The sequence below is a fragment of the Cavia porcellus genome, unplaced genomic scaffold (assembly GCF_034190915.1).
Source record: "Cavia porcellus strain 051 isolate PalLab524CR breed Dunkin Hartley unplaced genomic scaffold, mCavPor4.1 scaffold_19, whole genome shotgun sequence".
Taxonomy (NCBI): domain Eukaryota; kingdom Metazoa; phylum Chordata; class Mammalia; order Rodentia; family Caviidae; genus Cavia; species Cavia porcellus.
Window position 1 is genome coordinate 65,240,910 of NW_026947502.1, and position 24,336 is coordinate 65,265,245.

Here is a 24,336-nt window from a genome sequence, read left to right on the forward strand (position 1 = left end):
CAACTTTGTTGTTGTTTTGAGACAGAGTCTTACTCTGTGCCTCAGGCTGGTTTTGAATTCACAGTGATCCTCCTGCTTTAGCCTCCCAAGTGTACCACTACACTTGATTAGAAAAACACTTAAATAATTAGATTCAAGATGTAAAAAAACCCAGGGCCAGGATTGTGGCTCAGTGGTAGCACGGTTGCCTGGCACATATGAAGTCTTGGTTTGATATGCACACACACACACACACACACACACACACACACACACACACACACACAGAAACACACGGGACAGAAAAGCCTAAATATTTCAGCAAACCTGAGGACACTGCACTGGGAGTTAAAAATCTATTTCCAGAAAGGCTGAGATGCATCTAAGTGATAGAGCCCCCTGTCCCTATCTTCACATGCTATGTTCTTACATGTACAACTGTGAGGATTCAGTCATTAGCATCCCAGCCTGCCCTCTAAACTAACTCATGCCTCCAAATAAGGTCACAGTCAAAAGGACTTAATGGTCAGAACTTCAACATATCTTTTCAAGGGTACACAATTCAACTCATAACATCAATACCAACAGCTTCAGAAAACACATGTCAAAATACCACACATATAAAAATTGAAAATCTTCAAGATCTAGGTATGGCTAAGCTTGACATAAAAAATATAGAAATAGAAGGAAACTTTGCAAGCTGAATGAAGATGTCACTATATCTCAGGGCCCAGGCTGGAATGCTGGAACATATTAGGAGCTGGGATTTCATGGTCTGTCCAGCCTCGTACCCAAAGTCCTGCCACCAATTAAAAGATAATTATAGACTGACAGCGGATCTGTAGGCTTACTGAGAACTTGGCAAAAGCATAACAACACCAATATGGAAAATTCAATATCTGTGTACCAGTGACAATCAAAAAATATGTTTTTTTGTTTTTTTTTTTTTTTTGTCTTTTTGAGACAGGGTCTTGCTATGAAGTTCAGGTTGGCACTAGGCTCACTTTGTAGTCTAGGCTAGTCTTGAACTCACAATCCTTCTGCCTCAGGCTCTCAAGTGCTGGGATTACAAGTATGTGCCACCACACCCAGCTTTGAAAATATGATTCTTAAAACATATAACTCAAAAAAATTAAGTAGAAAATTAATTACATATCTGAATGCCAGTTAGTTTTGATTGTCACCCTAACTGGATCAACAGACTCCCGCAGAAGTGCTAGATCATGAAGATAGTGTGCTCATCGGTGGACTAATCCACAGGTGCTTCTCAATGGGGTGTGCAGGGCTGCAGGGATTTCATGTTTTGTTTTTTGCTGTTTTTGTGGTCCTGGGGACTGAACTCAGAACCTCTGCACTGAGCTACACCAAACTTCTAAGCTCCAGCTGGGGGAACCAGGGATCATGTTCTGGTCTTCTCTGTGACCCACACCCATGAACTCTGTGAAGGTCTTCCCAGGCCCTGTGATAGCTGCTTGCCTCTCTGCACCAGTGCATGGGTTCAACCTGACCTAACTGTAGCTAACTTGAGGTATAACCACCAAAACTGATCACCCTTGGGTAGTCCTGATCAGTTTCATTCATAGTTTCCCAGCAAATCATGAATATAAAAACCCACCAGAGTAATGTTTAGAACTTTATAGCTGGATCCTGGCTTCCTTGGCCAGGAATGGGCCTTATATCCTTGAGATTAGCCTGAGATAAACCAAGTACATTCAGGTTCCAAGTCACTTTTCTTCTGAGCAGGACATATGCCCCTCCTTCTGATCCAAACCACAGTATTCACTGGTTTGCTGATGCCCAGGACTATGCTTCCCTTTGTAAGCACCCAATAAATTGTGCTCTGTGCAATTCCAAATCTGTATGCCTCTCTTCCATCTCATGTGCCTTGGGGCCCCAAGATACTTCAGTGATCCTGTGTAACCTCAGAACAACCCCAGGCCTGCAACAAGTCTTCTGCACACAGTGGACACTAGTCCATCTTCATCTCACTTGCCTGCATCTGCTCCAACACTCTCCCCCACACCCTTCTCCAGGACAAAATCTACCAAGGTCACCTGACTGGGACCTCTCTGCCATATTCTGGCCTCTTTCTGCTTCTGACATGAGGAGTTTTCTCATCTCCCACAAACTGATGTTCTGTGTCTGTACACAACCCCAAAGATTACTTCTAACTCAGCTTGGACTCTTCATGCCACGTCCAGCATCCATACTGACCATTGCCTGCCCTATGCAGGAGTACACGGTCAACTATCTACATTCCATAAACTAATCTGCCCGCCTGACCCCACTGCACTGCACAGAATGGCTTCTTCCAATCCTGTAAAGGACACTCACCCATCCTATCAGCATCCAACCTCTTGCACAACCTCCTAAGGACCAAGATGAACCCCAAAGTGTTAACAGCTCTCACAGTGTCTGCCTTCCTTGAGTTAGAATCCAGCCTGCCCTGGTTCCACTGCCCGGAATACTGGCTGTCTCTACGTGCGGTGGCATGTGCAAGAACAACTACTTTTGAGTCCCAGGCCAGTGCAGAGCTTCATTACTTAGCCTTCAGTCCCATCTCCTTCATGTTTTCCACCTGGATCACTGTCTTGACACATCTCCCTGGCTCTTTACCCAGATCCTCAGATACGGCATTCTCACTGACAGAGACCACTGATGCTGTCACTGAAACAAAACTGATCTCAATCAACAATACAGAACGGTATCTTGAGATACCAGGTTAGGGCAGTGACCCACAAGGCCAGGTGTATACCATAGCCTCATTTCTATAAGCAGAAACAAGGATGCAACCGGTGACACATCCCTAATGTTCCCCTGCAGCCGGGTAGCTGACTACTGGCTCCCACTGTGGCCCATTTGCCTCCACAAAGTCCTCCAGATGGGCCTCAGTTTCTTCACTTGTACAATGACAATAAAAGCAACATCTCCCTCTTGGGGCATCCAAGAGTAGCAGTCCAGTAGAGGTACAGGCAACACTAGCAACCTCATGGGTCCTGTGACTCCCAGTAATGCCTAGGACAGGTTCTGCCAAGAGAAGGCAGCTCCTTTGTTCCTCATGCTGTTTGTGAGAATCTGAGGCCACTTCCTCATTCCTCACATGTGGATGAAACAAAGGAGATACCAAAAACACAACTGTGTCAGTCATAAAACCTTCACTGGAGAGGTCTCTCAACAGCCTGTCCAGGAGAGGACAACAGCTGAGAGCCCCTTCTGTCCAGGACCTCTCCTGCTTACAGGTTGTTCATCCAATGAGTTCCTGGCCCTAGGCATCCAGGTGCCTAATGACACTGTCAGTAAGACCTGGAACTGAGAAAATGCTGGAGCAAGTAGGGGCATGCACCAGCTGGGTCCCATCGTCCCCACATCCACCAAAGGCCAGCAAGCAACAAGGGAAGATCCTAGCAGAGACTAAAAAACCTTCATTATTACGGGACACAGGTGAAGTGCCAGAACACTTACGGGAGACAGGAGTTGCAGGCAGCCAACTTTCTACATTCAGGTCTGTCTCTACCACCACAATGCCCCCACCCCGCCCGCACCCAGTTCCTGACCTTCCCAGATCCAGTTTTCTTCAGTCCCAGCGACAATCCTTCTAGGTCCAGCCCCTCCCTACCTTGGCCCACAGCCCCGTCCCTCACCTGCCGCTTTCCTCCCTGGCGCTTCCCAGCGCCACCTGCCGACCAGCCCTGGTTGGCAGCTCCTGCGTCTTCTCAGTGGCAGCGTCGGGCTCCGGCTCCAGCGAAGAGCCAGTGCTGCCTTCACGGCTGCCGCGACCCGGGCTGCTATCCGCCGACGCGCGCGGGGACTCGGTATTCTGCTTCAGCGTCTGGAGCTTGGCCAGCGGGATGATGTCACAGTTCTGGGGGCGGTGCCACACAGTGCGCTGAGAGGCGGCGCTGTAGTAGTAGAAGCGTGATGTGTTGGGGTCGAAGAGCTCCCACCACTGGTCCTCGCTGGTGCGCTTGATGCGCACACCGGCCGGGGGATCCCACACGCACTCGCCTGTGACCAGGTTGGCATACATACGCTCTCGGGTGCGCGGCTCGATGATTTCCACCCACTCCAGCCTGGGGGACAGGACACTGCATCAGTACAAGCAGGCTGCAAAGGGCCTTGGATCCCCTCTCTCCACTTCCGACCCCTCCCCCAGGCCACACCCTCCAACTCTGCAATGCTTTTAAATGTGTGTTTTTTTTTTTTTTTTAAATCGGTACCGGGGATCGAACTCACAACCATGCGCTTGCAAAGCAGGTGCTTGTGCCGCTGAGCTAAATCCCCAGCCCTATCTGCAATGCTTTTAAATTACAAAAACACTTGGAAAGCAGCATAAAGCATCCTGATAAGGCTCTTTGAATGTGGGCATGTATGACCCCAGGTGTGCTCCTGTGACATATGGCATTCTTTTGGACGACTTCCAAATTTCTATGTGGCAAGAACCACTCTGTAACGATATGAATGCCCCTTGGCATAGACACATCCCTGGGCAGCTGCCTTATCATTTCCTGTGGGTCAGTCTGCAGCACAGATTGGTGGATCTGTCTCGAAGGAAAGGCTTAGTAGAAACCTGGCTGGGGGAGATGGAAAGCTCTCCCAGGAGGAAACAGACACCAGAAAGAGGCCACCTGAAGTTTCCAAATTCTTGGTGACACTGCATGCTCAAGACAAGGACTATCATCACATCATGATCTTTCTCTCAAGACCTAGACACAAGTGCCTCTGTGCTCCCTCACTGCCCTGGGGGCACAGGTTGCAGGTGGAACTGCCCCACACAGGGAGAAGCCCTGCCCACACACTAAAGGGGGAACCTGCCACTGCTGCCTCACTTGTCCCTGCTTCTTGCTCACAAAGACTCCAGGTACCTCAATCTTTCTTGCAGGCACTGGTCCCCGGTCTACTGGAAGCAGGTGGGTCTGGGGTTGGGGAGTACTCTGCACAGGAGTTCAGTCCCCTGTGTGCAGATGCACATACACAAGCCAATAACAGCACCTGAGAGCTCTGTGGCTGTTTGGGCTGCGCACCCCACTCCTCGAACCTTTCTGCAGCTCCTCCCCTTGACCCCAGTGATCACAGACACTCTGTGACCTCCTTCTCCTCCTCCTGCTCCCACAGCTCAGCACTACAGGGATGCAGGGCCAGGGCTGCAGGTGGCATCAGCTCATGAGCTCATGCCTTTCCTGAAGACACAGCTGCTCTCCAGCATATTCCTAGCTCCTTGAATCATAATTCTCTTGACCCTCTGCATGGCCCAGTCATGTGGGAAAGAGAATCCAAGTATCACACAAATAAATATCAAGCAGGTCCCTCACTTTGCTCACTCCAACCCTGGAGCAGATTTCTCGCCCAATATAGCCACAGTGGTGACATGTGTCTTCTTCCCACTCATGCCTGTAGCCCTGAACAAGGCTTTCCACACTGCTGAAAACTCAAATGGCCCTGCCTTCCTCTCCACAGGTGCTCTGAGATATCTGCCCCTGTCCCACAGCCATAGTGGGAATGGTGCTCTCCCTAGAAGCATGAACCCCACATGGAAGCCCTAGCCTCTTTGTCTCTGTGACTGAGCTAAGGGCCACCTCAGAGCTTCCCTCACAGACTTGAGGGTGATGGGAACCATGTGACAGAGGACCAACAACTTTCAGTTCATGGAGTGTTGTTTCTTCAACATAGGACAGCAGCCAGGGAACTCGTAATATAGGCACACCTTCAAGGGCCTCAATCTTCCCTGACCTGCAGCATCGGGGATCACCCTGAGCCTACCCTGACAGAGGGAACCCAAGGCAACAACCAGGGAGAGGTGGTCAGACTAAGTATAACCTGACAGGGTCACGTAAGAAACAGCTGTGGGGGCTGGGGATTTAGCTCAGTGGCATAAGTGCCTGCCTTGCAAGCAGGCAGTCGTGAGTTCGATCCCTGGTACCGATAAAAACGAAAAAGACAAAAAAAAAAAAAAAAAAAAAAAAAGAAACAGCTGTGGTCGACACCTACTTATCTCTCCCAGGAAAAGCACCCAGCAAAATCAGAACTAGACCTATGTAGGCTAAGGACTAACCAAGGGACAGCAGGAAGGAATGGTATGGTGTGCAGGTGGCTGCATCTCATGGACAGCACACTAGTGGTGGGGACTGCAGTGAGATGGGTGGCCACAAAAACAGGAAAATGTAGAAAGGATTAACTGAAACGTCGAGTTTAAAAATAAATCACCAAAACTAACATGGGCCCAAGAGCAAATCCACACAGAGAAGGAACTGATGCAGCATAGGATAATCAGAGCAGCGGGCGGCAGCATAGGCTGACACTCCAGGCACAGAGGAGTAGGTAGGGTTGCTGTGCTATATTTAAAACAAGGAACTCTGCAGGAGACTGAAGAAGTACCATACACTGCAAGCACGTCATGGTTCCTTGAGGTAAAAGTGCTCCTCACCACCAGAGAAGGGCAGAGCCCAAGAAAATGTAAACCCAACCAGGAAGGGCGCTGCTAACACCTTGAGTCTGGCTATCATCAGAAGGGTTAGGCCACTGACATGGCAAGGATCATGGCCTCTCTTCTTGTGCTGGGTTCAGGTGACTGGGATGGTTAGCGCTGTGGAACTGTGGCCACTTCAGTAGTTGAAAGCCTAGCAGGAGGGAAAGATGCGGGAGCGCAGGGTACAGTCCACATGCTCATGGCAGCACAGCACTCAGGACAGGGTGGGAGCCGTCCAGGCACCCATGCCCCAGATATCCCCTCCAGAACGAGGTCACAAAAAACTGACAGTGACACCTGAAGACCCTCCTGGGGAACCAACAGACAACACACGTGTGTATGTGTCAACCAACTCCATTGCAGACCAGATGAATGGGGCTCATCCCCAGGGTCAGTGCTCTGAGCCTCCCGGAGCATCCAAGAAAAGTTACCCTATGGGTCTGGGATGCTTAGTACAGCTGCCAGGCTAGGCATGGAGTCCTTGCCTCCTCAGCACAGCTGTTTCCATCTCATGGAGACTGTATCTTGGGGCCAGTTAACTTCTGCTCCCCTCAGTGCAGACTCAGTCAGGGTGATGACAGTTCTGGCTAACAAACACCTAAGGAGTCATCAAGGCTTTCAAGAAGGTGGTGGTAGGAACCAAGGTCAGTGTGGAGACAGAACCACAGCTTCAGGTGACCCTGCGCCAGGGCCTGAAGCTGTCGGGACGGGGGACACCAGCAGGGCTGATCTGACTTGGCCATGTAAACACGTCCTCCTGGCTGACTGGCAAGAGCAGGCTGATATGTGGGAGTTGCAGGTAGGAGGGAAGGTTCCAGGGGATGGACGGAAAGCTGTGTTACAGAGAGAAGTCAACAGAGATGAAAGGGGACAGATAGAGGAGTCAAGATTTTCTCTTCAGTATTGTACTTAGAGGCAGAATGGTGCTAGGGCCTGGCCAGGGTCACTCTGACCACTTTAACAAGGGAAACATGTCAAGAACAAGGCACTCACAGTAGCACACAGCCTCCCCAACCACAGGACACAGCAGGTGGCTATTTCTATGCTTAGAGGGCCCTGTATTCACCTCAACTCTTCAGGGATCCTGAGCTTTCATTTTCTCTCTGCTACATTTACCAGAACAAAGTCAGGAGGCTCCCTGAAGGATCCCTCTAAGCACAGAGAAGCTTACCAAAGCACAGAACTGAATATTCTGAGCCCTAAAAGAAGTAATACCAATTCTTATTTTTGGTTAAAGTGTACTTTGAAATGAATTAACGTGGTAAGGCTCTCTAAGTGAAGATGGGCTTTATTCCATTTTTATGCACTGCTGGGTGCATGTGGGCAGGAGCCCAGGCTTTTAAAAAGCCCTAGGGGGCAGCACTCAGGCAGAACCCTCAGAAAACAAAGGGCAGGCAAAAGCACAGAAGACACTGAGCTCTAGAGCCAGGCACACATGGAATTGCTAGAGGTCCATGGCCAGTTACTTCAGAGCATAGAGGGTACCCATGGATTCTGGCTGAAGCCAGATCTTAATAGACGGGGAAGAGCTCAGCTGGTGGCTATGTGCATGTGAGGCCATGGGCTCCTCATGGAGTGGTCAGGACTACGGATCAGAGAATAGGCATTCCATCCTTGGCTTTAGAATCAAGTATAGTTGAGCATGGGTCAGCAGAGGCTGCTAGTCCATAGGCCAACAAGGTATACAAGGTAAGGGTGCTCAGTTGCCAGATGTGCACTGAACACGCTATGTTTCATCTGGTATGCAAGGAAGCCATGATCAGCAGCTGGAACTGTCCAAAGGCTCTGCTACAAGCTGGATCTGATCTTACAGGCGACAGAGATTCTGAGGGCCAGCAGCCCCTCTAACTTTGTCAGAGCTGTGTTTGACTATTTAGTAACAGTATTTAAAATGAAATTTGAAAGGAGAAATGGACCATCTTGTGACAAAGGTGTAAGGAGAGACAACAGTCATCCATACACTAAGACGAGGAATACAGTCACCTGTGGGCTCCAAAGGGGATGGCAGGGAACAGGGCCCCCCTTGGTGACACATTATTTGATGCCTGGATGAACAGGCAACTCTTCCATTGCTCCTGTTCTTAGAGATGTTTACTGCAGATAATGACTGCCCAAATAAGTATTTTCAGAATGACCACATTGAATGCTAAGTGTGTTAGGTGTGTGGCAGTTATGAGGAGCACCTTCCCTACTTTCCAGATTCTAGCAGTGATGGTGTCAAGACCACTCAACATAGAAAGCATAGGATAGCATATTTTCCTCGACAATGGTGCTGTGAAGAAAAGTAAATGTGAACACGCAAAAGAATGAAGTTAGTCCTAATTTCATGCCATGCATAAAATTAATTCAAAATAGATCAAAAGCCTCAATGTAAAGGCTAAAATGATAAAATTCTTACAAGAAAAGATAGGGGTCAGTTTTCATGAGCTCAGGGTTTGTGATGACACTTAGACATGGTGTCAAGAAGCATAAGCAACAAGGGAAACTGATACATAAGACTTTACCAAAATAACAATAAATGATACTGTACTCCAGGCAAAATGAAAACATAACCATAAATGGAAGAACACATTTCCAAATCTTCTCTCTGGCAAGGAACTGAAACCTAGACCCTAAAAAGAACTCTTATAATTCAATAATTTTGAAAGTGAGTGTGGGGTGGAGAATGTACAGAATATGCTTAGCATCTACAAGGCTTGCGGTTCCACTTCCAGCACCAAACAACAACAAAAATGGCTAAAAGTGGCAAATAAGGCATACAGATGTATCTCAATGGTACACTACTTGCCTAGCATGCCTTGGGTTCAGCCCCCAGCTTCACAAAAACAAATAAATTTTAAAAAGTGAGCAAATGGCTTTTCTGAAGACCTGGCAAGATGGCAGAAGTGAAGAAGAAGAAGTGAACTTTCCGCAACTTTACCTACTGCAGTATGGACCTGGATCATCAGCTGCTGGACACATCCTACGAGCACCTGATGCAGCTGCGCAAGGAGGCCCAGCCTATGAGGAAGCCCGAGGTGGTGAAGACGCACCTTCGTGCCATGATCATCCTGCCCAGGATGGTGGGCAGCATGGTGGGTGCCTACAGCGGCAAGACCTTCAACCAGGTGGAGATCAACCCCGAGATAATCAGCCACTACCAGGGTGAGTTCTCCATCACCTACAAGCTGGTGAAGCACGGCTGGCTTGGCATCGGGACCAGCCACTCCTCACTCTTCATCCTCCCTCAAGTAGCTGCTTAGCCAATAAAGCCTCCACTGTCCTAAGGAAAAAAAAATGAGCAAATGATCTGAATGGAAACCTTTCTAAAAAGATACAAACAGCCAATACAGATACAAAGGTGCTCAATGTCATTAGTCATAACCCACCTTTGGCCCACCTTCAGGGCCCCCTTCATCACTATACTCATTGCCTATGGGTGTGTGGGTGGGGAGAAGGATGGAATATTCTACCGGAACCCATGCCACATGTGGAAAATGAATACCATGGGCAGCTGAAGGGAAGGCCTGAAGGGAAAGGAGCAGCCCCCTTGGGCAGTGAGCCAGACACGGCTGAATCAGCTCCAGTCCCCTAGAGATACCCAGAACATGACCAGAGGATGCAGGGCCTAAGCTCAGAGGAGGCAATTTTTAATAAGAGTGCTGGGACAACTGGAGTGAGTTTCAAAACCAGAAAGTCAGGCCCACATTTCACATCACACATAAGAATAAGCTTTAAATGAACTGGAGATCTAAGAAAAAAAAAAACTCTGGGGCAAGAGATGCAGCTCATTGGTGGAGTGCACGTTCTTTACCCAGCATTCACAAAGTCCTGGGTTTTACCTCCAGCACTGCGAAAAACCAAAAAACCAAACCAAAAGCATCATAAGAAAACATGGTGTATTTCCCTTCTGCCTGGGTGAAGGTGATTAAAGACCCTGATGCACTAACAAAACAGACAGGTACATCTGACTACAAAAACTTTAACATGGCAAAAAACACTGCAAGTAAAAAAGATTTTCAGTTTCTGGACCTAGGTATTACAAACATTTGCAATATAAATTATAGGTAAAGGACTCGTGTCCTTCATATGCAAAGCTGAGCATGAAAAGATGAAAAATACTAAGGGAAAATGGACAAAAGATAAGAGCATTACACAGTGAACCATAACACCAGATGATGCTACCTTTGCCTACTTGGCACATCATCAGAGACATAAAACTCAAGCTGCACACAGACCTCATACTCAGACTACATGCCTGGCCAGAGGCTCCTCCTGACGAAAGCTGCAGGTAGCCACCACAGGGATACTGCACACAGATGCAGGAGCATGTGGCAACACCACTGTGTGCAGTACCTTCTGATTTTCAAGTCCTTATGGGAGTTTACCTCAAGACCCACCTCCAAAAGCACAAATTTATAGGCATAGGCTGTTCACTGCAGCATTACCGTAACATCCCAAACAGGACTGCTGCACAAATCCTAGGGAACACACAGTGCCAACTCAAGAAGCTGTGACACAGAAGACCACACAAAGGCAAAAGGTATAGTAACCAGGGAGGCTGTTGAGAGAAGACGACCACACACAGCCTGAGGGGCACATGCAGCTAGAGGCCTCCATGTGGAGACAAAGAAATATGAGAAATCACACTGTCACCTGCAACAGGTGGGTCCTAGGAGAAGAAGGATGTGGGAGTGGGCTTTACTGAATGCATCTCATGTATTATCTTAATATAGACATCTTAATATATATCTTAATATACAAGAGCAAAGTCTCATTAATAGATGACAGTTACTTTCAAAAAGGCTAGGGAAATGCCACACAGGGCAGCAGAATCAGGTGCACAACGAGACCAGGGTGGCAGAGGAGGTCAAAACCTCATGCCAGCACCAGATCTAGTCACGCAGAGTTTCCTGCTCACATCAGTGGTGGTGGCTATGGGGTTAACCTGGCAGATACACTCAAGGATTGAGGCAGAGGGTAGGACATAGGTTATCTGCTCAATATTATCAGAAAAAGGGACTGAATAACCAGTGCTAACAACAGGTGATTCTAGGGAAGGACACATGAGTATTGCTGACACTGCCCTTATTCTTGCAACTTTTCTATAAACATGAAATTATTTCCAAATAAAAAGTTGAAAATTAGGAAAGTAAAAGTAATGATCCATATCCACTTGCACTTTGGAGAAGGATACTCAGAAGGACTTGAAGGCCTGGGCCTTCACAGGGTTCTTATGGGGTATGTGGCCTCCACAGAGGCCACAGTGGGAAGGTTCCAGGAGCTGGGTGTGCAGGGCCAGGAACTGCCCAACACCACCTGCAGTATGACATCCATGAGGCTCTGAAGAATTGCTTCCTCTACTTTCCCAAGGCTGGGACAACTTAGCAGGTTGGGATGGGGTCTCTTCACCTGGTACTTGATCCTGGAATCCTGGACTCCTGCCCGTCAACATGGTGACTCCGGCACTCGTAATCCTGTGTCTGGGACATTGCCACCTGTCTCCTTAGTGCTCAAGTGAACAGACATCCAAGGATCATCAGGATACCTCCTCCAGCATCAGGCAGAAAGGGCCACACTGCAGACAGAAACAAGAAGCACCTAAGTACCGATTTGGAAAATACCAGATTATACTAACAACCAGCCCCAGCCCTCACAGGACAAGTGGCTGGGCAGATGAGGAGCACTCAAGCCTGGGGCTTCTCATGCTCAGTCTCTTCTGTGGAGCCTTGGATCTGTACACTATGCCCACTGCCAGTGGTCCACACAGGGCCAGAGCTGGCTACAGGAGCATGGACGGTCACACATGGCTTTTAAGTGCTCACGACGTTGCAGCCTGCTTTGTGCACACACACAGTTCTGCTCAGAGCAGAACTGCCAAGCCCACAGATAGTGCCAATTTCCTGAGCTATGAGAGTGGCTCTCCTCGTCATAGATAGCACATGCCACAGACGCAGACCCTATACTCATTCATGATACAAAATTATTTTAGATAAATTTATATCTAAATGTTAAAAGTAAAGCAAAGCCTGAACTGCATAGCATGACCCTATCTTTAAAAAAATAATAATAATAATATGGCCTTTAGTAAAAATGGAGTAAGTCTCACTTCACTGAGTAGGTAGAAGGTGCCTGAGTCAGATACAAAGCGAGGACTCAAAGGAAAAAATCACTAGGCTGGACTATAACAAAGTTGAAAACATTTGTTTATCAAGAAACCACTGAGAGGGCTGGGGATTTAGCTCAGCGGCATAAGCGCCTGACTTGCAAGCAGGCAGTCGTGAGTTCGATCCCTGGTACCGATAAAAAGGAAAAAGACAAAAAAAAAAAAAAAAAAAAAAAAGAAACCACTGAGAGTAAAGATGGCAAGTCTAGAGTAGGAAGCATCTGTGGGAGTGTACACAGCGTACTGTGTGTGTGCAGTCTGACAGGTCACATGAACAATGGGAGCTAACTCAATAGAAATGGATACAAGTTATGAAAATGTGCTCAACTTTATTCACCATCATACAATGCTAATTAAAAGCATAAGATGACACAAAATAGCTAAAAATGGAAAAGACAAAAACTATCCAGTGCTGTAAAGGAAAAGGAACAAGAATGTTCAACACCATGGGCAGGTCTAAGCTGGGTAACCACTTCAGATGGCGGCCTAGCAGTATTTCCTAAAGCTTAAAATATATTCTTGGGGCCAAGGATATAGCTCAGTGGCACAAGTGCCGTCTGGTAAGCAAAAGATGGTGAGTTTGATCCCCTGTACCAAAACCAAAGAAACAAGTATTCTCTCAGACACAGCTCCCCACCCAAGATGGAGGGCCCAGGTCACACATGCTCACAAAGACTGTTCCTGACAGCTGGGGTTCCTGCACAGAATGAGGGCTCTCAGAGTACATGCAGAAATGCTTAGTTAGCAGCCTATGTGGGGTATGAGACAACCACCAGTGTGTCTCCCAGACAATGTGAGGGTGAGAGGAAGGAGCCTGATACACTGTATTTTGTATTTAGTGTACAAATGTCACATGAGCTGCCTTAAATGTACCCCCAAAAACCTGTCCACTTCGTGAGTAATGTCTGCTGGTATAAAGTGATCACATATCACATTGCTCACTACCCTGTGCAGTCCATGTGTGTATCTCTCATTATTGATACTTGAAAATTTTCATTCTTTATTCTAATCAGTCTGGCTAGAAGCCTGACAATTTTCACTGATCAAAAAAAAGTTTGTGACTTCACAGTATTTTTCTGCTTTAATTTCTACTTTGATCATTATTTCCTTTCTTTTGCTTTGTTTGAGTCTAATTTCTCTCCTTTTTCTAGTTTATTAAGTTTTTTTTTATGGTCCAAAAAAAATTTTTTTTTTATGGTCCAAAAAAATCTATTTTGGTAAATACTTACTGAATATTCTTTCTCATACGTGCTAGAAACGAATGTGATGTGGGTGGAGTGTATCATAAACTCCATTAGGACCTGGGCTTGGTGCACATACCTGCAATCTCAGCACTCTGGGAGACTGAGGCAGGAGAATTACCACTACTGCTCCGCCAGCCTGAACTACACGGTAAGACTCTATCTCAAAAAATAAAAAGATAAAGTCAGTTAGGTCAAGTAGGGCAATAGTGCTAAGGTTTTCTGTCCTTTATTCCTCCAATTGTTGACAAAGAAGTACTGAGTACCAACAGTGTGGCTGTGTACTTGTCCATTTCTTCTTGTAGTTTTATTGGCTTTGCGTTATATATTTATACCTCTGCCTACGCGTATACACATTTGTGCTGTCTGGATAAACTAACATCTACTGTTATGAAGTATCTTTATTCTGGTGGTTTCCTTTGCTCTGCAATTAGTACCTGGATGTTATGGCAACTCAAGTTTACTTTCCACCTGTGGGAACTGTGTATCTCCATCACTTTTTGTGTTTATGCCTTTAAAGTGGCTTACTGCAAACAGCATCTGAGTACTGGTTTTCATGTCACCTGACAATACGTCCTTTCTGGGGTGATGGACCACCTACACTGAGAACTATTAATGTGGGGAAGCTTAAATCTAACATTTTTAGCTGGGTGTGGTGGTGCATGCCAGTAATCCCAGCACTTGGGAGGCTGAGGCTGGAGGGTCATGAGTTTGAGGCCAGCCTGGGTGACATAGTGAGTTCAAAGGTAAACTTCATAGTGAGACCCTCTCTCTCTCAAAAAAAAAAAAAATTGTTATCCACTGGTTTTTTTTTTTTTTTTGGTCTTTTTTGTTTTTATCGGTACCAGGGATCAAACTCACGACTGCCTGCCTGCAAGGCAGGCGCTTATGCCGCTGAGCTAAATCCCCAGCCCCCCATCCACTGTTTTTTAAATGATTTAACTTGTCAATTATTATTATGCCTGTAGTAATTCATTACAGTACTTTGTGACTTTAGAAAATGCTCTTGAATTTATAGTATCTGTATTTACCACAGTCTGCCTTCAACTGAAATCACACTTCAAATACAGGAATTAAAAATATAGGGGCTGGGGATTTAGCTCAGCGGCATAAGCACCTGCCTTGCAGGCAGGCAGTCGTGAGTTTGATCCCTGGTACCGATAAAAAGGAAAAAGACAAAAAAAAATGTATACATATATATATGAATTTACTTTTATATACCAGCCTGGGCTACAAAGTGAGCTCAAGGCCAGCCTGAACTGCATAGAGACACTCTGTCTTAAAAAGACAAAAAATAAAATAATTTTTACTTGATTTCTGTGTATAAGTTCCCTACTCTGTTACAATGTTATGCTCTACAACAATTACATTTCAAAGAGATTAAAATGAGTATATCCCTTCAGGAATGTACCATTTCCAGGATTATTCTTTTATGTACATCAGATTTCCACCTTGCTTCATTTGCTTGAGCCTGAAGATTTTTAACATTTCTTACAGTGAAGGTAATGAACTGCTTCAGACTTCATATATGAGGAAATGTTTTTGCACTCTCATTTTGTAAGGTTTCACTGGGTATGGAATCTAGATAAGTTTCTTTCTGTGTTTTAGATACTTTTCTCGTAGTATCATTTCAGAGAATGAGAACTCTTATCAGTGCCTGCATTTTTATTCCTTTTAGGTAATGTCTTTTACTTTTTTCTTTTTTTTCCTGCGTGAGACTTACCTCTTTGTAAAGTGGTATTAAGTAACTTGGTTATGATGTGTTGTACTTTTCTTCATTTTTGCATGAAGACTGTTCAATCTGGGTTTAGAATTTTCAACAAACCTGAAGTTTTCTCTTACGTTTCTTCAAGTCATTCTCTGTCCCTCCCACCTTCTTCAGGAACTCTACTAATGCATCATCAGGCCTCCGAATGTTGTCTCACAGTTCACAAATGCTTTGTTTTGTAAATATGCTACTTGCTTTGTTTTAATCTAGTTTCCACTGCCTTGTCTTCAAATTCATGAACCTTTTCCTCTGCATCATCCAACCCAGTCAATCTCAGCCCATGTACACTATATCTGGATGGTGCAGCTCTGGTTTCATCTGAAATTTAAGTACCTGCTGTGTCAGAATGAAAGGTGTCCAATCTCTCCCAGAATTGTGAACATATAGAATATAGTTATGGCTGCTGTGATGACCTTATCTGCTGAACCCAACATCTGTGTCAGTTTTAATATTTAGTTTTAGTTGATTTTTTCACACAGAATAGGCTGTATTTTCCTGTTTTGATACATGTATAAAATATATACCTGTATAAAGTAATGTGGTTATTCAGATTGTGGTTAATCTACTTGTCTTCTTAGATTTTTGAATGGGGTAGGGAAAAAGTTACCCATTCTGCCCCTTTACTTATTGGGCCATTTATTTTTATCAGTTTGGGTATTTAATCTGTATTTTGGGCTATAACAGTGTTTTGTTTTTGCTCAAATCACTCTAGCTCTAGTCATTTTGAGCTTCTTTAGTTGGCTCCTGAGTTCCTTACATGTCCTCATCCTTGTGGGATTCCACTTTCATTGTATCTTGTATTTTCTGCCTCTACCAGGTGCACCAAGCTCATCTTGTATATTTTATCATTACACTCTTTCTCCAAGGACTGCTGGCTTACTGTAGAATTAGAATCAAGATCTAGACTCTTGGCATGCTCATTGCCATGGGCTGCTGCCTCTAGACCCTCTCACTTACAGAACACAGATGTGGTCTTGGTATGCTATCCTGAGTGTATGCACTTATCTACAAACATTTTTACATGCAACCCTCTGTTATGTTACTTGTGCAATCTCTAACTCTAACCCATGACTACATGGATCAATCTGGGCTCCTTCCGCTAGACCCTGAACTCCCATAGGAAACAACTTCAAGTCCAGTGCTGTTATGCTTGTATCTAGATGTTTCCCCCAAGTTTCATGTGGTCACAGGCGGGAGTTTTCAGAGGTGGCTGGACCTAGGGTGTGTGACAATGGGATTAAGGATGTGATACTGGGGCTAACATTTTGACGGCAGGATTTTGGGTGCCTCGCCTTAGGGACAGAGAGAGGTCTGCTAGTATCGTCACTTGCCGCTTGCTACTTTGCTGCCTTCCTGCCTTCTGACACCGGGAACTGTTTCTCCTCTACAATGCCACTCTGCTTCGGAGCCAGCCAAGTATAAACTGAAACTTCTAAAAACTGTGAGCCAACATAGACCTTTTTCCCCTTAATTTGGGGTATCAGGTATTTTGTCTCAGCAACAAGAAAAGTAACTAAGACAAGCGCTTATGAAAAAGAGATTTTCTGCCTGGCAAGCGCATGGTCCCGAGTTCGATATCCCGTACCGATACAAATAAAAAAAATCCTATACAGTTAAATAAATTGGCATTAAAAAAAAAAAAAAGAAAAAGAGGTTTTTTTTTTTTTTTTTTGTACTGGGGATCAAACTCACGACCTTATGCTTGCCAGGCAGCTGCTATGCCACTGAACTAAATCCCCAGTCCAAGTGCCTATGTATCGTTCATATTGCCAGGAAAATTTTCTCACATTTATAACCAGGATTTCTATTTTGTATATAATTGTGTTTGCAAAAATGTTTAGAATGATGCTAAAATCCTAATATGAAGCATTTTGTTCTGATCCTAACATTAGCCAAATGATTACAGCTTACCCTTTTCTCTCTGACACTTAGCATTTTTAAAGCCAAGCTCAGCTTTATAAATGAGGGCAGTCAACTCACATTTTCCTTTCTAACATTAGCTTTTTTAAAAATTAATTTTATATTATCAGCATTTTAAATGGTTATATTTTTTTTCTGTAACCACAGATTTCAGTTGCTCACTCTCAGAATTCAGTGTTTCCTATCTTCACACAGCAGGATTTTCAGTGAAGTTTTCCACATGGGCCCAGCAGGTCTTGCTCAGAGATGTGTGTTCAAAGAAGACTTACTGCCATGCTGTGCACATACAGAACATGGATCTGTGTGAACTCTGGGATGCTTTGCTCTACTGTCTTCTCGAACAGATCAATGCTGTGAGCTAAACAGCTGGGTTTGCATGAAGCGGCCTTCCTTAGCACAGAATGCAAAGCTCATGCTGGTATGGGTCATCTTGCATTCAATTCTTCCAGGAGTAGAATCTGCCCTTCATATGCAAGCTTATTTCTTGTTTCATCCCTGGCTTTCCTTTCCCTCACACTGCTGATGCAATTTTTTCTTTGCACCTGCACAGGAACAGATGGTGGCAACCAGTCTCTCTGCTGGTCCTTCTGCCCAGCATCTTCTCTCCAATCTCTTTATCTTCCTCCACTCAGCACACTGTCTGCCATCATCCCATCTTCTGGGTGACTAATTTTTACATAGCATTCAGGCCTTTTTTTTCCCTGCTGCTAATGGGGTCTCACATTGTAATGGATTTACTGTGTACTCTTCTCAGCTTTTTTACTTTCTGTCGTTCTTTGTATTTTTTTCTACTTTATTTTGAATTTCATAACTTTTTAGTATACAAAGAAGGTTCTATTTCCTGTGCTGATTTCTGGGCAAAATTTCCATCTTTTGGGTTGATTCTACATTTTTTTCTTCAACAGTCTGTTCTCTTTATTCCTCCCGATCTATCAGTGTCCACATGAGAGTGCCCTGTTAGCTCTGAATTGTCATTTATCTTTATTTATATACCTTACAGTGCTGAGGACCAAACCTAGGGCCTTGTGCATGATAGGCACCCTCTACTGTTGATCTTAACAATGGAAGGGAAGGTGTGAGTTGGTGATCTCAGTCTGGGCATTGCTCCAGACTCTCCACTGCCAAACTCTCTTACAGTCTCTGGAAATATGTTTCTGATATCAGCAGGTGTTTGGGTTATATGTGACAGAAACCTAACTCAGACCAGCAGAAGGTGCAGAACACATGTGGAGTCTGGGGAAGTGGCTCAGGACTATCTGGGGTATCCTCAAGCTCTATGTGTCACCACCGGTTACAGGCTCAGAATCCCGCTGCCGTCTCTCCTTCTCCCCTCTTCCCCTCCCCAGCAACACTGACAACCAAGTGGCTCAGGCATGAAGACCTCTAAAAGAGTTCTTTGAAACTACTGTGGCTCTGCTTCCCTCCCTGCGATGTGGTATAGGAGCAGGTCCAAGCAAATGGTGAGTAGGCCCCCATTACCAGAGGAAGAGGACAGGGCCAGAGAGAGTCTATGCACTATGGGGGCAGCCAAGGCTCATAGAGACCTAATTTTGGCATACATGATGGGCAGGGACAGGACCAAGGGACTGAGGACATTGACAGCTGCATGGCAGGTGAAGATCCTTCTTTTCTTTCCTTTCTCTTGTCTTTTTTCTTTCTTTCCCTTTCTGAGCCCCTCAGAAGCTGAATATCGTTGAAAATACACAGGATCATCTCAAGCCATGTCCTTCCCAGATGCCTCAGCATACATCATACAGCCAGCTCCACCACAGCCATAGACCCTGCTCTCCTCAGTGAATGCTCACCAATGTGCCCCCTTCAAAATCATCCCATCTAGTGGCAGCCTCGCTCTGTAGGACCCAACTGACTGAGACTGCTCTTCCTGGCTGGCTGACATCCTCATTGGCTGTGGCTACTCTCTGAGTCATTGTAGATGAGATCTTGTTCCCTACTTTTTATTCTTTGTATTCATTTCAGTGAGTTTCAAAAAGTTAGGATGAACAAGTCATTGCTCAGTGGCATTTCCAGAAGGGTTAAGCTCCACTCTCAAAGCGCCTCTAAGGAGGTTCCAAGTCCTGCACAATGAGCTGGTTCATGACTGTCTGTGGGCACACAATGCCCTGTTCTCCAGCCCAGCTTGGCCACAGCAGCTCTAGCAAGCAGCCTGGGCTCTGGCATACACCGCCTTCACAGCTGTTCTCCCCAGCTCCCCCTCCCCAAGGAATGGCTATGTTGTCTAATGCTGTCCTGCTGCCGTATTCAGACCCGACAGTCAGTCATGGGAACAGTGCAATAGGTGAAGACCAGTTTTTAAAACTCTTCTGATAAGGAGAAAGCAGAATGCCCCTCATCACACCCCAGGCAGAAAGAAGCATTGTTAGGAGCTACCTTCTCTTGACATGTGAGGGTTTCTGACTATGAGGCCACTGTCCAAACACCTGTTCCATTACTGTCACAATGTGGGCACCAAATACCGGCTCTGCCTGCACTCAGCAGGTTTCTAGATGGATAGTCAAAACAGAAACTAGACTGGTAATGCAACTCCTGCCTGCTCACAGGTGACAGTGATCAGAATAGCAGCCTAGCTGGGGACCCAGACAGACCACCCCTAAAAAGCCACAAATCCTGAAGGAGAACAGCTCATGGTAGGCTGCCCTGGACTTCAAGGTAGGAGCAAGAGAAGGAACAGCAGCTCACAAGCACAGGGACCTGACCCCTATTCCACTCTTTACCTTGCCCAAAAAGGACTTCAATCTGGGACACTGCCTGGTCAGAAGGCTCTTGCAATCATCTCACCTTCCTCCAGGCTGAGCTCCCAAGGTGAGGGGAGAGGCTGTGGCCTTTCACTGTCTGTAAGCATAGATGCTCCATCACTGAACTGCTTCTACAGTTACCTGTGGCCTTGAGGACACACCCTGGTGGCAATACAGGTCTTCAGTGAAGGAGGATCCATCTGGGGTCAGCATGGTGGCCTGAGGCACTAGAGAAGATGTGGGCCCCATAAAGTGACAACAGTTCCAAATGGAACCATGCAAAACGGCATTTTTCTTATTAGGTCTCTTTAAGAGATGACTGTTTGGGGCTGGGGATTTAGCTCAGCGGCTTATATAAGCACCTGCCTTGCAAGCAGGTGGTCATGAGTTTGATCCCCGGTACTGATAAAAGTGAAAAAGACAAAAAAAAAAAAAAAATATGGTGAAGAGATGATTGTTTAAGAACCCACCAAAAGTAGATGTGGTGGTGCAGGCTTGTAATCCTAGCACTCTGGGACTATAAGGCAGAAGGATGACAAATTCAAGCCAATTTGGGCAGATCAGTGACTTTGCAAAAATCCTATCTCAAAATAAAAAAGGCTGAGATGTAGCTCACAGTGAAGACTCCAGTTCAACCCTAAAACCATACACACACAAAAGAACTTACCAAACAATATCTTCTGCCAAGGATTATAATGCCATGCAGCTCAGTAAATCAACAAACACAGTTTTAAAATGAAAGACTCGCTGATGTCTTAAAAGAAATCCTCCCCAATGATGATACTGGCTTTCCTTCTCACTCATCACTTGCTCCTAGGAGTTTGGATGTACGTGCTCTAGATATCGGAGGACAGTATGTACTATGGAGGCTGGGAGGCCCAGACCACTCAGCTCTATCCAGGCCACCTCAGTCACAGCCTTCATGGGACACTTCGGCCCCGTCAACAGAGAGATGGGAAGAAAGTAAAACCTCTTAAACCATATAGTAAGAAAGTGAAAAGCACACAGCTCTTCTCACATACAGGCTATGCTCATGGCTATCTGCTCCTTTTGGTGGTCATAGGCTCTGCTTTTGGATTGTGTCCTGAATTCTAAATTCTATTTTCAACAGAATGGAAGGTTTTAATTTGTAGTATGTTTGAAAACTGTGCAAAAAACTCAGAGTTCCCTCCATCCTCACTTGTCTCAACCACCTATCTAAGTCAGGCCTTCGACCTGGGACCTGGTGTGGAAGCATCCGGAGCAGGGCTAGTGCCCAGCCCGTGCTGGGGATCCTGGCACTGCTATTTCCCACATGCCTATTCCCTTTTAGTGATTCAGGAGCCCCATATGGCCTTCAAGAACACCAACTTCAAGCTATGAATGTGGACTCTGATCTTTGCCTGTTTTCACAGGGAAAATTCAATTGGTGGGGAAGGCCACAGTACCATTCTATCAAAGGAGGTACTCCTGTGACTCTGTCCTTATAGTTTTCCACCAAAATGCTCCAGCCAACAAGGGATTTATTACTTGTGAATGTTGCCATGGGTGCATTTTCAGCACCGACTCTGCCAAGGGCAGGAAAACCTACTCTGCCAAGGTTGAGCCTCCCTGTGCCTAACTGCTCGATGTGTGGCCTCGAAAAAAGCCAGACAGCCCCTCTCTGTTAGTACAATTGGCCTTCACCCTACTCCCTATACCTCCCTATACCTCTGCAATGGTTGCCCCTTGAGTGTATCAGAAGATACACTCAAGGGAAACTCAAACCCATCAGGTTGAGCATAGCCCAAGAATTCAGCATCCCATTTCCTGCTAGAAAGGACAGGGTGCTTTCTCGAGAGTGCCAGGGCTTGGCAGTGCAGTGTCTGGGATGTCCATGCCAGCCCAGCATGGTCAACCCATGCTGGATGCACTAAGGGTTTGCAACTGTAACCCTAACCCTAACCTCAACTGCTGAGAAACAGTGCTGAGAAGCAGTAACTTTGCCTTGCTATTCCCTCCTGCCCAGCATACAGTGAAGTAGGGAACAAGCACAGATAACACATGTCACTCTGATGGTGGCTGTCTTTTTTACAAGACTGTGTAGGGCACAGTGCAAGAGCAGTGTTGTTCAGGGCCAGACAGAAAGCAATCAGAGTCACTAGCCTATGCAGACACCAGGTGGCAGTTGTGTGTGGACATGCTGTACAAGAGCCAGCCATCCCTAGTGAGCCTTGCTCTCAGCAGGTAGCCCTCCCTAGGGGCAACCAGGCTTGGCCACAGTCCCCTCCAAGTTGGAGACACATAGGGAGCAGGACAGGTACCACCTATGATGGCACCAAGGCCTCCTGCTGGTTGCCATTCCCCACAGAGTCTGCTCCTCCTCCACCCTTGTTGCAGAGAAGTTCTGGTCCTGAGTGGGCGAGAAGGTTCTTGATTCCAACTTTTTACATGGAGTTCTGGAACAGAGCACGCTCTGTGCTGCTCCTGATGGGATCTGTTCAGAGAATGTGCCCAGGAAGCAGCAATCTGCTCCTGGTGCTGGCAGAACTCTCTTGCATACCAGGCCCCTCATTCCCTAAGCGCCTCCCTGCCCACCTCCACGACTGGTGAGCCATGTGTATGCGTATGTGCACGTAGCACTGGCCCCAGGCTAACTTGGACCCTGGCAGCCCTGTGCAGAGCTGCCCTAGCCTCCCCATCACCAACTTGGTCCCTGGACAGAAGGCACAAGACCTGATGGTGACTAGGATAAGAAACAAGTCACAGTGCTGACTAGCAGAAGCCCCTGTGGCTGCAGTCACTGTCTGGGAAGGAAAAAGCCAGGCTGTCATTGAGGTCCCTGAAACTCTGCAAGGGAAAAGAGCCACATCAAGGACATTCCTCAGATCTTGCTCTGTGATGGTACAGTCAGAGGAGGAACTAATTCATGATTCACAGTACCCAAAGCCAGCCCTTGCCGTATGATGTCCTGTTCCCAGCACACAGTGGCCCAAAGCATTGCCCTGCAGCAAATCTGGCATAGCCCTTTTGCCTCCAGGTAGGATTACACGGGCACACCCTTTCTGAGGTTGTGCAAAAGAGTAACTGGATGATGTATTTCCCAATACAAAGACCCCGAATCTCCAGGAGCATAAATACCAACACAGTCATCGCAGAGAGGTACCCATAGAAAAGCGCACAGAGAAAGTAGCCCCCAGCAAGAGTTCCAAGTAGGGATGGAACTCCATGAAAGAAGCAGTCCTGGCTAATGTCTGCTTCAGCCTCAGGTGGAGTCCTGCCCTCACTGGAAGAAAGTGTTTTTAGAGAGGATGTCAGAGGATGAACACAGGAGCTTCAATCCACCTCTGATGAAGGAGCACTATTGCTAGAGAGAAAATCCACTGATGAGCTGCCAAGAGCATTCAGAAGCCCAGAAGGAAAAGATTAAGAAAATTCTGGAACCTAAAAAAGGGAGGAATACTGGCCTGGCCTGTTCAGAGTTGGCCTCCAGTTGTATCCACAGCTCTGAAGAATGCATGACTGGGGAGAGATCCACATGGAACACGCCCTGAAGCCAGAAAGCTTCTAGAGGCTGGTATATTTTGAGAGATCAAAAACAGAGATAAACTTTAGGTTCTCATAAATGAATTCTGTGCTAAAATATCCAAGGTTGCTGGGTGTGATGGCACATGCCTGTAATTTTAGCACTTGGGAGGCTAAGGCAGGAGCCTTACCATGAGTTTGAAGTCAGCCAAGGATGAGTTTGAGGGCAGCCTAAACTGCATAGTGAGTTCAAAACCTAAACTAAACTAACCCCAAAACCCAACTAAACAAAAATAAAATACCCAAGTTAACCACTATAGAAGCCAGGTCTGTAAATTCTAACCGTAGTGGAAGAAAAATAATAATTAAAAGATCAAAAAAGTAAGAAAAAAGGAAACTATCCCCCATATGGCAGGACAAAGTGAGACGGTTAGAAGTAAATTCAATCACAGGATTAGAATTACAACGAGTGCCAGGCATTGTGGCACATGCCTGTACTCCTAACATTCAGGAGACAGGCAGTAAGATTTTTGAGAGTTCAAGGCCTGCCTACACTACAACTGAAGACTCTGTATCAAAAAAAA

General features: G+C 46.1%; 1 protein-coding gene and 1 pseudogene across 11 annotated transcripts in view; one reads left to right on the forward strand and one right to left on the reverse strand.

The window, feature by feature from the left end:
• The window catches only part of Arhgap39 (Rho GTPase activating protein 39), a 160,662-nt gene that overhangs the window by 30,232 nt on the left and 106,094 nt on the right, over positions 1-24,336 (reverse strand). For 9 of the 11 annotated variants that reach the window (XM_003463699.5, XM_063231289.1, XM_063231288.1 and 6 more), the window contains 2 exons: positions 11,834-11,999; positions 3,621-4,049 (listed from right to left, as the gene is read on the reverse strand). In XM_003463699.5, coding sequence (XP_003463747.1) covers positions 3,621-4,049; positions 11,834-11,913 — 509 coding nt within the window. In that variant the 5' untranslated portion in view covers positions 11,914-11,999. Of the gene's footprint in view, positions 1-3,620; positions 4,050-11,833; positions 12,000-24,336 lie in introns of those variants that run through there. The other 2 variants (XM_063231291.1, XM_063231290.1) reach the window with 2 other exon arrangements.
• LOC106026190 (small ribosomal subunit protein uS19-like) lies at positions 9,107-9,684 on the forward strand (annotated as a pseudogene).